General features: G+C 40.2%; 1 protein-coding gene across 1 annotated transcript; it reads left to right on the top strand.

Moving 5' to 3' along the window:
- Nucleotides 1-7,043: 7,043 nt before the first annotated feature.
- On the top strand, nt 7,044-14,876 carry c7a (complement component 7a). Its single transcript, XM_079269672.1, has 17 exons — nt 7,044-7,062; nt 7,224-7,302; nt 7,515-7,656; nt 7,744-7,888; nt 7,970-8,108; nt 9,266-9,409; nt 9,502-9,745; nt 10,455-10,568; nt 10,673-10,839; nt 10,967-11,195; nt 11,436-11,607; nt 11,744-11,831; nt 12,305-12,437; nt 13,239-13,427; nt 13,593-13,686; nt 13,786-13,970; nt 14,067-14,876. The coding sequence occupies exons 3-17, from the start codon at nt 7,530-7,532 to the stop codon at nt 14,270-14,272; spliced, it is 2,376 nt and encodes a 791-aa protein (XP_079125798.1). The 5' UTR covers nt 7,044-7,062; nt 7,224-7,302; nt 7,515-7,529; the 3' UTR covers nt 14,273-14,876.
- The last annotated feature ends 661 nt before the right edge of the window (nt 14,877-15,537 follow it).

Genomic DNA, 15,537 nt, shown 5'->3' with positions numbered 1-15,537 from the left:
AAATGCAGAAATGCAGGAAATTGATTAATATATTAATTGAATGTGGTTCAATTAAAGGCAGCAGCAAACAGAAAAGTCTTCAATCTTGATTTAAATGAGCTGAGGGTCTCAGCAGACCTGCAGCTTTCTGGGACTTTGTTCCAGATATGTGGAGCAGAAAAACTGAACGCTGCTTCTCCATGTTTAGTTCTGACTCTGGGAACAGAAAGTAGACCGGTCCCAGACGACCTGAGGGGTCGGGATGGTTCGTAAGGTAGCAGCAGATCAGAGATGTATTTTGGCCCTAAACCATTCAGTGCTTTGTAAACCAACAGTAGGATTTTAAAGTCAATTCTTTGTTGGACAGGAAGCCAGTGCAAAGACATCAGAACTGGGGTGATATGATCCACCCTCCTGGTCTTAGTGAGGACTCGAGCTGCAGCGTTCTGAATCAGCTGCAGCTTTCTGACAGACTTTTTACAGAGACCTGTAAACACACCATTACAGTAGTCCAGTCTGCTGAAGATAAATGCGTGGACAAGTTTTTCCAAATCCTGTTGCAGGCAACACTCGCAGCAAGGGGACAGAGATTTTCACCTACAAAGTCAAAGAGTTAGGCATAACCTTGACATCATTTTCCCTTTCTCCATTCAAGATTGGTAGCTTTTCCTTTGCCTCATACAGCTCAAAATGAATTTTGAGCTGTATGTTGGTTATTTTCAACCCTTTTGGCTTGGGACCCTTTATGTGACTCAACTTGTGACCCCTTGTCATAGGCTTCATATCTTCATATTGATGTTGTCCGTTGAAAAACATGTATTTACAAAACACCAACTTTTCATGAAGTAAGAAAAATACAGCCTATATTAAAGCTTTGTGGAAATACATTTGTTTGAGTGTTATATTTGCCTTATACGTGCAGTAGACAATTGTTTTCAACCTGCAAAGGAAGGAATATCTAATCCTTTCATCGTTTTTAGACAGGAGGTAGAATTATCCAGAATTTCTGAATAAAACAGAAAAGTTAGAAACAAATAAAATAATATATTTTAGACCCCTAGGTTGGGGAACCTTGAACTGACAGTTGTTGTTAATTGCCGTTTGACTTCACAGTCTCTGCAGTTCACTGTTGATAAGCTCCAAAATGTTTTGAATATCTCTTTTATATGTATTCATAATTTCTTGCCTTGATTGACAGATGGTAGGAACAGACAGGATACATATGAAATGCAACAAAAGGACCCCAGGAAAATCAAACCAGGGACGTAGCAGTTACAAGCAGTATGCATTTAAACCAGTCGGCTATCAGGACACAAATATCAGTCTAATGAAGAAATGTTGAAATATTGGTACGGTTTATTGTGGAGGAGAGCACATAAGCCCCATATTTATTGACTACGTCTGTCTCTGTCGGAGCCTCACCGCCTGTTGTTCACTTCCAGGGCAGCTGGCGATCAAAAATGCCCTCCGAACATCATGAGACTCACAGAAACGGCACTAATGGAGGGCACGGCCTGGTGGCCTATTGTCTGAGCCAACTGTTCTGGCCTGAAGTGCAGGGACTTGACTCGCTGCAGGGACTTGACTCGCTGCTGTACAGTAGCGAGTCATTTAGTATCGGGTGGTCAATTCAGAAATACAGGAAATCACTTTTGTCGTCATTTTCTCAGTTTAATATGAACAAAGTATCCATCCCTTATGTTTTGATCATCTATTTTGACCTGAGGTGACACTGTGTAAAAGTTTTCTCCAGGTTTTTTACATGTTGGTGTGGTAATAACATCAATTCTCCTCAAAACATTAGACTAATGTAGTTATTTAGACACCTTCTTGTATTTGACGGTGTTGCATAAATGATATATGTGCATAGTATATGGTAACAAATGATACGGCTGAATGTTAGATAGAAGGCTCGCTTTTCCATTTACTCTTTGATGACAGTCGAGTAGAAAATGCCATGCAATTTCTACATTGCTCTAAAGTTGCTGTACCTGTAAAATAGCTCTTGAGGGAGCTTAGTTTTTTTGGTGAACGTAGGGCTGAGCTTGTTGGCACAAAGTGTTTGTTTGAGCTTTGTATTTCTCTTTATTCTATACCTCTGCTGTTCAGGGCCAGAGAATATAGCAGCATTTCCAAAATCCCATCACCATCTGCAGTAAAACTAACTTTTTATTTTGTCTGGTGTAGCTCATTTTGAGCTGCACATTAATTGACATCCTAAATTTGTGGGCAGGATAAAATTGTCTCTTGCGTATGTCTCAAAATGATAGGCAGCAGGAATCAACGCTCACTAAAACAACCTCGCCTGCCCTCAGGCTGCTGAAACATTTCACCGGAACACTCAAACTCAGTGCTATTCCCTTTTGAGCTGCCAGGATGTGATGGATATGCACAGTATGGCCTCCTGTCTGGCTGTGACAGCAGATATATATACCCATAATTAGACAGCGATGTGGGTTCCACATACAAATTTGGGAACACTTCCTCATTAAATAGCAGAAGAAACTCAAATATGGCTCAAATGTGTCCCTCTGCAGACATACATCTGGTTGTCATAGACTTCTTCATGCAGCCTCTGTTTCTCTCTGTCTCTTTCAACATGTGGACAAATCATTAAGATGTCCTAATAGATCCTTAACTCTATGCAGTTTTCCTCAAAAATCTCCTCTACTTACTTACCGTATCCATTAATTTGCCTTGATTCACATTTCAGCCATGAAGAGGAAGCGGTTCTCAAATCTCTATTGCCCTCCAGTGTTTACGCGACTATATCACATCTCAATACTCATAGTTATGGGTGTCTGTTTTAGTTTTTGTTCATTCATGCTTTCAGCAAATCTCCCTCTGAACAAGTTAGAAATGACAACATGCATTCATTTTAGAAAAATGATCCTTTGATTGAAGGACGGCCCTGCTTTCCACTTAACCACAGTCTACAGTCGACACCAGACCTGGGCATTGTACGGCTCGCGGGCCACATCCGGCCCGCGAGCTGTTGCCGTCCGGCCCACGGGAGGTCATTGGGAAATTAGCAGTGGTGTATAGTAACGAAGTAGAAATACTTCGTTACTGTACTTAAGTTGTTTTTTTTATATCTGAACTTCACTTCACTTTATATTTCTGTTGACTTTTACTTCACTACATTTTGCAAAGAAAAGTGATACTTTGACTCCGATACATTTCCCCTGAAACCTTCGTTACTCGCTACAAAATCAAATCTATCTTTAGAAACAAAATGAATCATGAGAGCAGCGTCGGGGACTGTGGTGGAACACAGACTGCAAGCAAGCAGGTTTGGTGAATCAGTGGTCCTAGCAGCAAGTTAAATCATTGGTTAATCACGTTAATGCGCAATTGCAAACACGTGCTCTCAATCTTGTTGATTCAAAGCTGATGCTACATGCTATAGCTAGCGAGCGACTACATGAGTAGCATTCCACACAGGACGGGTGGGATGAGGAGAGGTGGATGGGTCAAACAAACACTGGTGTTTCCTCCAGGAGGCCGTAGTTTGTGCCGTGTGTGAAACGAGAAGCCAATGTTGATTTATTTGTGACGTGACTTCCGTACTTAAGCAACGCCACTTCCGTAGCTACTTTGACGCAGACCACGATCTTTTCCTAAACCTAACTAAGTCATTTCATCGCCTAAACCTTAGTTGTTTCCTGTGAAGATGGAAGTTTATTTTGAAAAGACAGTATGCATGTAACAAGCGAAAACAGACTCATGTTGCTGGACTTTTGCAGGAAAAACGCTCGGAACGTTCGGAACGCCGGGAACGTTCGGAATGCCGGGAACGTTCGGCCCCAGCTGTTTTTTTTTATTGTTCCACGTTCAAAACGTGCGGCGTTCGGAACGTTCGGCATCCTCAGGTTAGCATAGCATATAGAAATAGGGGCTGAATCTTTATTGTTATTAAATTATAAAATAGCTCTAACTTTGTGATTCTGTTTAGTCCAGCAGAGAAGGCTTAGCTGGCCCTGACGGCCCACCACTGGACGGCACTAATGACTGATCTGAATACCAAACTGAAGGCAAGGGCCTCTTTGCACATGACATGCAGCCTGGTGAAGGCTTTCATCACAAAGTTGCAGTTTCTTTCAAGCCAGATGCAGGTAACACTCTCACCCATCTGCAAAACCTGAAAGAAGCCACACCATCAGTTGAACATCTCCACAAGTACTCATCCATGTTAGGGGCACTGCATGGTGAGTGTTCAAGGCCATTTCAAGGCTTCAAAACAGTTGAGAGTGAAACATGATTTCTTCTCCCTTCACGTGCAGTGTGGATAATGCTCTCAGTGATGTTCAGCTCCAACTCATTGACCTGCAGTCTGATGCAGTACTGCAGAGCACTTTAAGTCAGTATCACTGCTAGATTTTTATTCTTCTCTCAAAGAAGAGAACTTTAAACACATGAGGAGGCATGCTCAGAAGATGTTGGTTCTCTTTGGATCAACCTACATCTGTGAACAAACATTCTCTGTGATGAAGTTGAACAAATCCAGATCCAGATCCTCTCTCACTGACATCACCTGTCAGCTGTCCTTCACATCTCACCTCACACATTCAGCCTGATTTCAGTGCACTTGTTCAAAGACTAGATTTCTCGCACTGAACTGAAAAACAGAAAGAGGTCATTTGTATGGTAATAGTTACAGTAATACAAGTACTAATTTTGCAAAAACATGATCCCTGTCAGTGTTCTACTATTATATATGAATATTACAAATGTATATTTGTTTGGATCATTATTCCTGCTGCAGATGTTTTAGGTGGAGCTCATTTTAACTCTTTTATACTCTGTTGTTCAGTTTGGGTAGTTAGGAAAGTTTTGAAAAATTATAATGTGCAAAGTAACTAAAGCTGTTAGACAAATGTAGTGGAGTAAAAAGTACAATATTTCCCTCTGAGATGTAGTGGAGTAGAAGTACAAAGTTAAATAAAATACAAATACTCAAGTAAAGTACCTTGAATTTGTACATAAGTACAGTACTTAAGCAAATATACTTAGTTACATTCCACCACTGAGCATAACATTTACTCTTCCCACTCGCAGCTTATAAAAACCACACAACATACTGCTTTTATGAAAGAGGTGGAATAATATTGAACAGGATTGAGTTCAGTCTATTGGTCCGGCCCTCCATAACAGTCCCTGTTTCTCATGTGGCCCCTTGGGAGAAAGAATTGCCCACCCCTGGTCTACACACTACTCCTTTAACTCCGTTTTCAGAAGTGAATGTGAACACAGATCGTGACTGATTGTCTTTAGTCCCATGGTCACCAACCACATATCTTCTGAACGTTCTGACACTGAAATGGCATTTTTCAGACAGACAAGTGAGGAAAAATGAACTTTGTTCGAGACTTTTCTTTGTCTCAGCAACACACACTCCGGCGGAATTTTTGTAATATGGCTGATATCCGTGTAAATATCTAATGCAAGCAACATAAAATATAGATGTCTTGTGCACATGGAACCCAATCTGCTTTCCTCCATCTGGAAGACGTTCACAAAACTTCCAAACGAGGGAGGGGGATCGGGGGGAGGGAGAGGTGAACATTCCATGACCATGCGCACTTATGCATCACTATTTTTTTTAAGTCGTAAAACGATATGATCCAAAAGTAACAAGAAAATCAAAGTATAGTCTGTCACAAAAGTCATAAAAATGAATTAAAAAGTCATAGAATAATTTGTCACAAAGGTTGTAAAAGGTCAACAAAAGGTAATACAAGGGTCATAGTATATTATCTCACAAAAGTCATGTAGTATGTCACAAAAAAAACAAAAAGGTCAGAGTATACTGTGTACGCCTTCTTTTTCTGCACACTTGTTTACATAATCGTCCTGTTTATCCTTCCAATTTAATTGTTGAGCTTTGTTGTCCTTGTTCCAAGCTGTTATGTCTATTTCTGTGTACACTGAGAGCAATGCAAAAAACAAAAGAAGATTGTATGTACGGTACGCATACTTGGTCAATGAAGTTGATTCTGTTTCTGTCTACATTGGTTTAAAAGCTGAGCTTGACATTTGACAAAGCATTAACCTGTAAGCTAACATGTGTAATGTACCACGAGAAGTCCTGGAGGGGCTGATTGGGTTGAAATGAAGGGGCACTGACCCCAACATGACATTTCTTTCACCTTTTTCTGGACGTCCTTTTTTCACAGCAGACAGTTTGATTTGCCAGAAAAGATTTTTGCTGGTGCCCCTTGCCTCACAGGCAATTCCATCATGAATCTTTTTACAGTATTTGATCTATTTTGCATTGTCGCTGCATCCTGTGCTTAGCCCTGCCCAAGATGATTGTTGTTGGTTTCAAGAAATGCAAAATAGGCCAGAACGTTTTTTTCCTGCTGGACCAGAATGATAATGTGTGGAGCCAGACCTTTCTTTAGTGCTGCGGGCAACTCGGAAAATAGGTAGTAGTTATGTTGTTGTGGGCTTTTTTGGAATATTTTTTAAATACTTGTATCAAAGTCTGAAGAACAACAGCAGATAGAGACTCTCACTCCAAGAGGAAACTTTGTTTTCAGTTTCACAATGAGCATTTTGGCAGCTCCACAAAATATGTTCTTATCTCTTGACCAAACCAAAGACCCCCCCCATCCCCTCCACCCACACACACACACACACACACACACACACACACACACACACACACACACACACACACACACACACACAAATACATCTTCCTTTCCCCTCATGAAACCCAATGAATTCCAAGGAATGTTCCTCTAAGAGTGTGACTCCCTAACTTGAACAAAACTGAGCAGCGCCAAAGCCTCTTCAAGACTCTTCTGTTTGCTGCTCTTCACTCACCATGAAGGCAAGTACATTTTACACTCAATAACAGGGAAATCATGAGCCTATTTCATCAGATTTCTGCACAACAATTTTAGATTAGATTTTTGAGTATTTGAGCATTTACTTTGTGTCCTCAATTTACTGCTGAAACCTCTCACCTTCTCTTGCCTTCTCTCCTTTCCTCTTCTCTTCTTCACTTCCTTAGAGCATTACACAACTCTTTTTAGCGGCCCTGCCATGGCTGCTATTCATTTTCACTCCCAAAGGGTAAGTCTGTTAATGCTCTACTGTTTCAACATTTAAAAAAACAACATATATATATATATATAATATAAATGATACAAATGATAACAGCAATGATTATTTGGTTTAATTTCACCTATTTGGTTTCATTTATTGAATCATTTGAATTAAATTTCAACCCCAAGGTTTTGTGTCCAGAGGGTTCATTGCCGGTGGGGGCCTTATGGTGACTGGTCGGAGTGTAATGGCTGCACCAAATCACAGGTGAGGACGAATAATTCTAGTATTGAGTCGTTCACTTCTCTCTCTAGGTAATTATTAGCACAACTTAAAGTTTAACACTTTATAGAATTATAATAAAATACACATTTTACTAGCAAGCTTTTAAATGATGAAGATATTTTGTTTAATGCTTGTCAGTACCGTATATATATATATATATTTATATTTCTTTGTCACATTGTGGTGTGTCACAGACAAGAAGCCGAGCTATGGCTGTCTACGCTCAGTTTGACGGGAACCCCTGTGATGGGGATCGGACTGAGACCAGGTCCTGTGAAACCACACAAGGCTGCCCTCTAGAGGATGGATGCGGTGACCGGTTTCGCTGTCGATCGGGTTAGAAAATAATCTCTGCTCACTTCACATAATCATACAGAATGAAATAACAATCACAGAGCTGGGTGTCTGTCTTCGGACCCACAGGGAAGTGTATTAGCCAGTCTCTGCTGTGTAACGGAGATCAGGACTGTGAGGAAGACGGACATGACGAACGTAGCTGTGACATTGGAAAACACACTGTATGTCTAACATCAGTTCCCCCGCCTCAAATTGAGCTCCTAGGACGCGGGTGAGCGACACATCGTTTGTGCACCCATACACCAACACAGAAGCACGTACCATAGGCTTAACATTGGGATACTTTCTGTAGGTTTGATGTGGTGTCAGGGCTGCGGAGGGCCGCTGTCATCAACACAAAGAGCTTTGGGGGACAGTGTCGCACCATCAACAGCGGTGTCCACAATGCTCTCTTCAGACTGCCCCTGAGTACGACCCAGTACAGCTTCATGGTTGGTCACTCAGGAAACATCTAGAGTTGCAATTACTATTGATGCTCCTCTTGGAGTCCTTTCTCTTTTTTTACTGTAAAGGTATCCTGCAGAGTTTTGATTGTTCATGACCACAGCTTTGTTTTCTGAGCATCAGTAAGGCCTATTAACAGGTGACAATATCTTCTACCTGATTTTTAAAGCTTTTTTTTTTATCTATTAGTTTGTTACATCAACTTGTGGCCTTCTTCTTCTTTTCCTCTTTTTATCGGTGCATTCATATCGATGCATTTTGTGATCTGGTTCATTTTCTGGCAACTAAAGCTTCTCGACTAAAGTTGAGAAAAGAATGTGGCGATGGTTGAGCCTTCAAGGACAAGAAAGACAAAGACATGACTTGTCGCTGGTGTAAAAGACACTGGGTTAGTTGACCCAACCATCCACAATGGCCCCAGTAACACCTGGTATTAACATGTGATCTGTATCCGGAAATATTATCTGAAAAATGACATCTTTGCATTACACCGGGTGTTAATGAGCATTCACTTTACCTCTATCCTTGGATCTCCATGCAAATCAGTTTTGCGAAAATGGTGCATTCCAGGTCAAGCAAAGCAATGCCACGAATGTGCGTCATTCATTTCTAAATCAGCTTTTGCAGCTGACCTTTTAAACTTGCAGAGCTCATTTTTTTTCGAAAGGATGTTGTCACACATTTACACATATCACAACGTGAGTCAGACCACCCCCGGATATTGTCTGGTGAATCCAATCGTACTTTGATGTTAATGTGTTCTGGGTGCATTCACTCCTTTAACGCACATTTAGTTCGGGTAGGACAAACAGATACAGTTTGCATGTTTGTTCCAGGTGTAAAGGGGGTGAATGTGAGAGAATAACAATGCTGCCTCAGCTCATACTACCACAAAGGTTGCTTAGTTTTAAGTGTTATAACCGATGCTGCAGTCTTGTGGTGTGCATGTAAGACCTTCTGTGAATGCTGTAAATTTAGTGGTGAAATCATTACTTACTTACACCACCACCACTGTGGTCAAAATCTCCACAAGGTGTTTTTGAATACTCAAGATCTTCAGTTCCTGTGCACATTTATTTCATTTTCTTAAGATTGGGTGCTTTAAATTGTTTAATTAACATTGTGAAACCTGTGCTGTTCTTAGGTTAAAGTTCAGAATGACTTCAGTGATGAGATGTACGCCAGTAAATGGCACTATGCGAAGGACATTGTCAAGAGAGAGACAGTGACCGGGACCACGACAGGATATAACAACTATGACTTTCACGAGACTCAGGACAGGACCCAGGTGTGTGTTCAACCCAGATCCCAGTGATAATGTATGAGAATGGAAAAGGAAAATCAAAAACTAAACTTATTAAGTGATACTATTCCTTCCAGTACCAGAAGCTATTGGTTCTGAAGAGTGACATAGAGGTAGCTCAGTTCCAGAGCACCTCTCATCAGTACCTCCCACTATCTGAGGAGTTCTGGAAGGCGCTGGTTAAACTCCCATCGGTCTACGACTACGCTGCCTACAGGAAGGTTTTACAGAGATTTGGAACACACTACCTGTCGGAAGGAAGCCTCGGAGGCTCCTTTAAGGTCATCGCCAAGATTGATGAAGAAACTGAAAGACAAATGGGTGAGGATTCATATATCATCAACAGCTTCATTGTATGCCTTAATCAAAGAATAGTGAATCTTCAGGCACCTGACAAATTCAACATGTCGTGTTTTTGAGAAACGTTCATAAAGAAAGTACCTTTTACTTCACATACTGGTGGTTGACAATCATAATTATTCTAATGGTGCCTTGTTGTCTTTTATTTGTAAAAGTATTATATATGAACGTGACAAAAATAAAAAATAAATATAACTAGATCAGGTTGTTCACCATTGGCACAACATGGCTAAATTATATATTTGAAATATATATTTGAGGGAAAATGTCATCAAAATGTTTTTTCCCTGAATACATTTCATAAAAGCAAATAACCTACTCTAGAATTTAATCTATTTTGCTTTTCTGAAATGTGTTTTGATATTTGCATCAAAATCTGAATAAATATGCAATATCAATATGTTTCTTGGTGCATTTATAAATGAAGGGTGCATCAGACTATTTTAAATTGTCACAAAGGGCACATAGAATTTCCAAAATAACAAATAATAATTTCAAGTTTTCTTTAATGTTCAGTGGTTAAATGCAACCATAAAAACTGTGGTTGGATGCAATTGTATTGGTATTAGAAGTTTTTTTCAATTGTCAATCTGATTGATCAAATTGCCACTCATGAAGCGCTGCCTCAATCCTGATGTTAATGTCTTTTTCCTTTGATTTTGTTTCCAAGTCAGCATAAGCAGTCAGTATGATGAATGTGAAAGGACGAAACGTTGGTTTCTTATATTCCCCATCTACAAAACGGTCTGCAAGAGTGGTCAAGATCAACACCGAACAAGCAGTGGTACATTTTTATTGCTAATACTACGAACACACCAGCCTCTGAAATCACTTGCCTTTTCTGAATCATTCTGTCATTCTTCATCTCTGCAAACCTTTTCAAAATAGGTACTACCAGGAGAAATCATGTGCAAAAAGTGAATGTGCAGGGAGGAGGCGTCCAACATATCGCAGCACTGCAGGGCATGCGTCTCTCTGATCCGGACAGGAACTGGGAAATGTTCTCAAACTGGGCTGAGTCTGTTCGATCTTCTCCAGAGGTCATAAAACAAACAGTGAGGGAGAGTAAAATCAGCATTTTGAACTATAGAAGCCTGAACGTAATGTTGGATTCACAATATATGCATGTAAGTCATCTCATCAAATAACACAACGCTCCATCTCTCTGGCTTGTTTTGGCAGCTGCGACCGCTGTCAGAGCTGGTGAAAGAGGTTCAGTGTGCTGGGGTGAAGAGACTCTACCTACGCAGGGCCATAGAGCAGTACCTTACTGAGAGCGACACCTGCCACTGCCGGCCCTGCAGAAACAATGGCATGGCTGTCATGGTTGGAGATGAATGCAAATGCATCTGTAAGCCTGGCACATCAGGACTGGCCTGTGAGCAGGGAAGTGAAGCGGAGGGTCAGCAGGGTGGGTGTTACATCTTTTTCGGCAGGTTCTTTAAAACTGCTGTCACTTTGGTCTCAAGGAGGTTTGATATGTTTAAAGGAATTCGTTGACATTTTGGTAAATAGGCTCATTCAATTCCTTTCTGAGAGTTAGATGAGACAATGAAGAGATGAATCACTCTTTATTGGATGATATCACACAGACTGCAATATATTCCTCACTTTCTCCCTCGTTCTTCCTTTCTGTTCCTTCCCATTATAGGAGTGATCCACGGCAGTTGGGCCTGCTGGTCAGCCTGGTCATCGTGCTCTGGGGGTCGAAGATCAAGAAGACGTAGCTGCTCTAATCCCACTCCTCAGAACGGGGGTCAACAATGTATCGGAGAACCCACTGAGACGTCTGACTGTGAAGACCAAGACCTGCAATACTTAAAGTCAGAGCGAGTTTACGTTTAATTTTGCAACAGTATTGTAACATGCAGGCACCAGGGTTCTCTGCATCGAAGGACGTTTCACAACATCAACACTTTACAACATCTTGATTTTTTTAAACTATTTATTTCTTTACAGAACAATGGAGCCTCTTTGCTTTGACCAAACTCTCCCAGCAAGTCAGACGTGTGGAAACCCACCTGTTCTAATCAACGGCTACATCCTGGTGAAGATTAAGCCAAACATCTATATACTGTACATTGCATAACAAACTATTGAAAAGATTGAATATGTTCATGATCACACAAATTGATTTTCAAGTTTGCGGTCTCTATGTCCAAGAAGGGCAGTTTAGTGTCCTCATATTATTTACTTTCTCTTTATATCAGTCAGCCTAATTTACCAAAGGCTTTAATGTGGAGAAATGATGTCTTTTGGTACATATCAGAATGCCTCTAAAGCACATTTGAGACCCAGCATGAAAACAACAGGCAAGGTGGGAAATGTTTTTGTGTATGTGAAATTAAATATTTCATGTGCCTCCAATAAAGGGAAATGAGCCTGGCTTAATGGCATGGAGTCACATTTGGTATTTATATTTCAGTTCCGAATTTCTGTTCCTTTGTAAGAGATCTGTGCATGAAATCAAAAATGGAAAAATGGAACTTAATATCCTTCTTGTCTCCACATTCTCCACAGGTCCCTAAGGATATTTACCTTGTGGGTAGTAAGGTTGCGTACACCTGTACTGGCAGTTTTTATCTCGTTGGTGACAGCATCCTAGAATGCACCGCTAATCAAACCTGGTCTACCAGCCCTGGACTGTGTACAGGTGAGTACTTATAACAAAGGTAAGGATATTGTAATCCTAGTTCAATAAGGACTCCATTCTGGATGTATGAAGAAAACGGGATACAGTGTCCGAGCTGACACCCCATTCATTGCTAGTTACTCAGTGGTGCATGTAGCAAAAAAAGCTTGACTTCCGATTGCAGAATTTAGTTTAAAATACCCAGATTTCCCGTTGATCTTTCGCATCTCTGGGCCCATAGAGCAAGCGCGATAGCCTTAACCCCACCTACCTATAGGCTGCCGCAGCGGAGAAGTAGGGTGCTCCAGCTAACCCAGGTATAGCACGCAGCGAAACTTGGTCGAGCCATGGCCTGACCTTGCAGGGATCAAACAGACAAGCGGTAGACACCATCCATTCCACATTACCCGGGTCATCAATGAGCACAGGGAATTGCAGGTGTGTCATTCCCAGAGGGGGATTTAAGGTGCACCACAACATCTCATTCCCACCCTCTACACCAGTTCTGTGTCATTCCAGTGATTATAGACCCTGAAAGGGAGCTTGACATGTCCAAGATATCAGTGGGCAAATTGACTGAAGAGAAAAAAAGAACGGTTTAGCAGCGAGGTATGCTGCCTTATATACTATGGGGTCCGCACACATTCGAGTAGGCACGTCCTGATACTCGACACCTGGGCAAATAATGATTGTGATAATTTTGTTTGTGATACCTTTAGAGTCAAGTAAAGCGTGGACCCTGTATGGGTTAGAACCAAAGTTTAACATTTACGATCACAATGAATTACAGCGTTACTCTGTTGAAGTCCGCTTTTCTTTCAGTCTCCAGGTGCAACATTCAGTCCCTCTCTGATGACGTCACCGCCTCTCCTTTAAAGCAGGGCTATGGCATAGGGGAGACAGTCACCTTGTCCTGTCCAGCAGGTAGACAGCTACTAGGAGAACCAACGGTTATATGTGACCCCAGTCTGCATTTTTCACCAGACCCAGCAAACATCAAATGCAGCCCAGGTACATTTTACTTCAAGGTGTATAGGCCTTTTAGTCATCTAACAGATTGCTTGGAACTGCTGCGTAACAAGATGTGATTGTACCCTACTTTTCATTCATTCTTTAATGTTCCATATACTATAATTTTCTCGCAATGTGGAAGAATGATTTCGATGTATCCCACAGTACCACAACAACACAGCTCTCCTGTCGTGCAATGTAAACCGTGGGAAAAGTCTTCCAAAGGAAAATGTGTTTGCAAAATGCCTTTTGAGTGCAGGTATGTTTCACCACTTTGTCCATGTGACATTTTGCAAATTGAACGGATTTCAATAATGTTTTTGTGGTTATTGTGTTTGATGATGATTTTTGTCACCAGTTCATCTTTGGAGGTGTGTGCCACTAATCCTGTGAATAGAAAATCAGTCCTTCTGAATGTCTGCAAAATGCATGCTCTGCAGTGCATGGGGAAGAACTATACTATAGCAGAGGACAGCGCATGCAAGTGGCCGGAGCACAACACAACACGCTGCATCAACTGTCACGCGTGGGAGACCTGTGACGGTAGGGACGTCTAATAGTTACAAACAATCAATGGCAACGTGCAGTATTTGCAGTTTGTAGTAATTGATCCCATTTGTCTTCACGCCATTCATTTAGATCAAACCAACAAGTGTCGCTGCAAGGACTCTGCAGATTGCTTGACCCCGGGAATAAATGTGTGTGTAAAAGTTGGGGAGGATGCAACCTCAGCATCTCAGACCATGAGCGAGTGTGAAACAGGACTACGGAGATGTAAGGGAGAAACAGTGTCAGTTGTCAGTATCATGCCTTGTACTGCTGAAGATGCGGGATTGACCATATGACTTTAAATCTCCACCTTCCTTCACACATTAATCCTCTATAACACTCTCCTCATATATTTCCGGTGAATTAGTATTGTATCAAATGTTACCGCTTCACCAAATTGATAAAGAACATCGTTATGCATGTATAAAACATAATGTAAAACTGTATCAAAACAACAAATAAATAGCAAAATGGTAAATGGACCTGCTGAAAATGTATTCTAGCTAGTTACCCTCTCAAGGTGTGAGTGCATGTGTGTCTGAACCTGCCTGTAAACCGTGTACAATATGTCATATAAATGTCATGAAAATCATAGGATAGTATGCCATAGATATTAGATCAAAAGTCAAAATACAGCATTGTATGAAAATGGCATTCAAATTCAGAGTATCGTAAAAGCTTTCATGAACAAGTCACAGTATAAAATGACATACATCTTCAAATGATATACCATGAAAATATCATAAATAGACACAGTATAGTATGCAATAAAAATATCATAAAAATAATAACAATAAATATGGCACAAAGAATGAATAAAATATGGCGTGAAAATGTCTCATTAAAAAGTTAGTATTCTATTAAATTGTCATAGTATAGTTTGCAAATAATTTTTCACAATAGTCATCTTATAGTGTACCGTAAAACGTTATTGTAAATTATGCCACAAAAAGTCAAATGTATAAAATAAATAAATACAAAATCTTAGTATCGTATGCTGTGACAAATTTCATAAAAAGTCAAAGTACAGTATGCCATATGAAAATCACAAAGTTCATATTAAGTCATTAAAAATGTCATAGATATAGTATAGTGTGGCATAACAAATGGCATAAAAGGTAATTGTATAGTTTGCCATGAAGATGTTAAAAATGTCATGGTATTGTATGCATATTACATAGTATGCCATAAGAAATGTCATGAAAAATAATTGGATAATAATGGTTGTATGTAAAGTCACAGTATACTATGTCATAATAATGTCATCAAAGCCATAGGATATAGTATGCAATAAAAATGTCAAAAGAAGTATCATTGTATAGAATGCCGAATTTCTGTTTTAAACGTCACGTGTGAAAAAAGTAATAATCATAGTATGTCCTTAAAACTCATGAAAAAGTCATTGTATAGCATGTCAAAAAAAGTCATAAAAAAATCATAGTGTTGTATGTCGTAAAAAGTCAAAAAAATGTCATAGCATAACATGACAAAATATATCGTCATATTGCATAATAGCGTGCAAAGAATCATAGTATAGTGCAGCATTTCAAAAACTGTCAAG

Source organism: Melanostigma gelatinosum (genome assembly GCF_949748355.1).
Source record: "Melanostigma gelatinosum genome assembly, chromosome: 6".
Taxonomy (NCBI): Eukaryota; Metazoa; Chordata; class Actinopteri; order Perciformes; family Zoarcidae; genus Melanostigma; species Melanostigma gelatinosum.
Note: the sequence above shows the minus strand (reverse complement) of the source record. Positions and strands in the feature narration are given on the sequence as shown.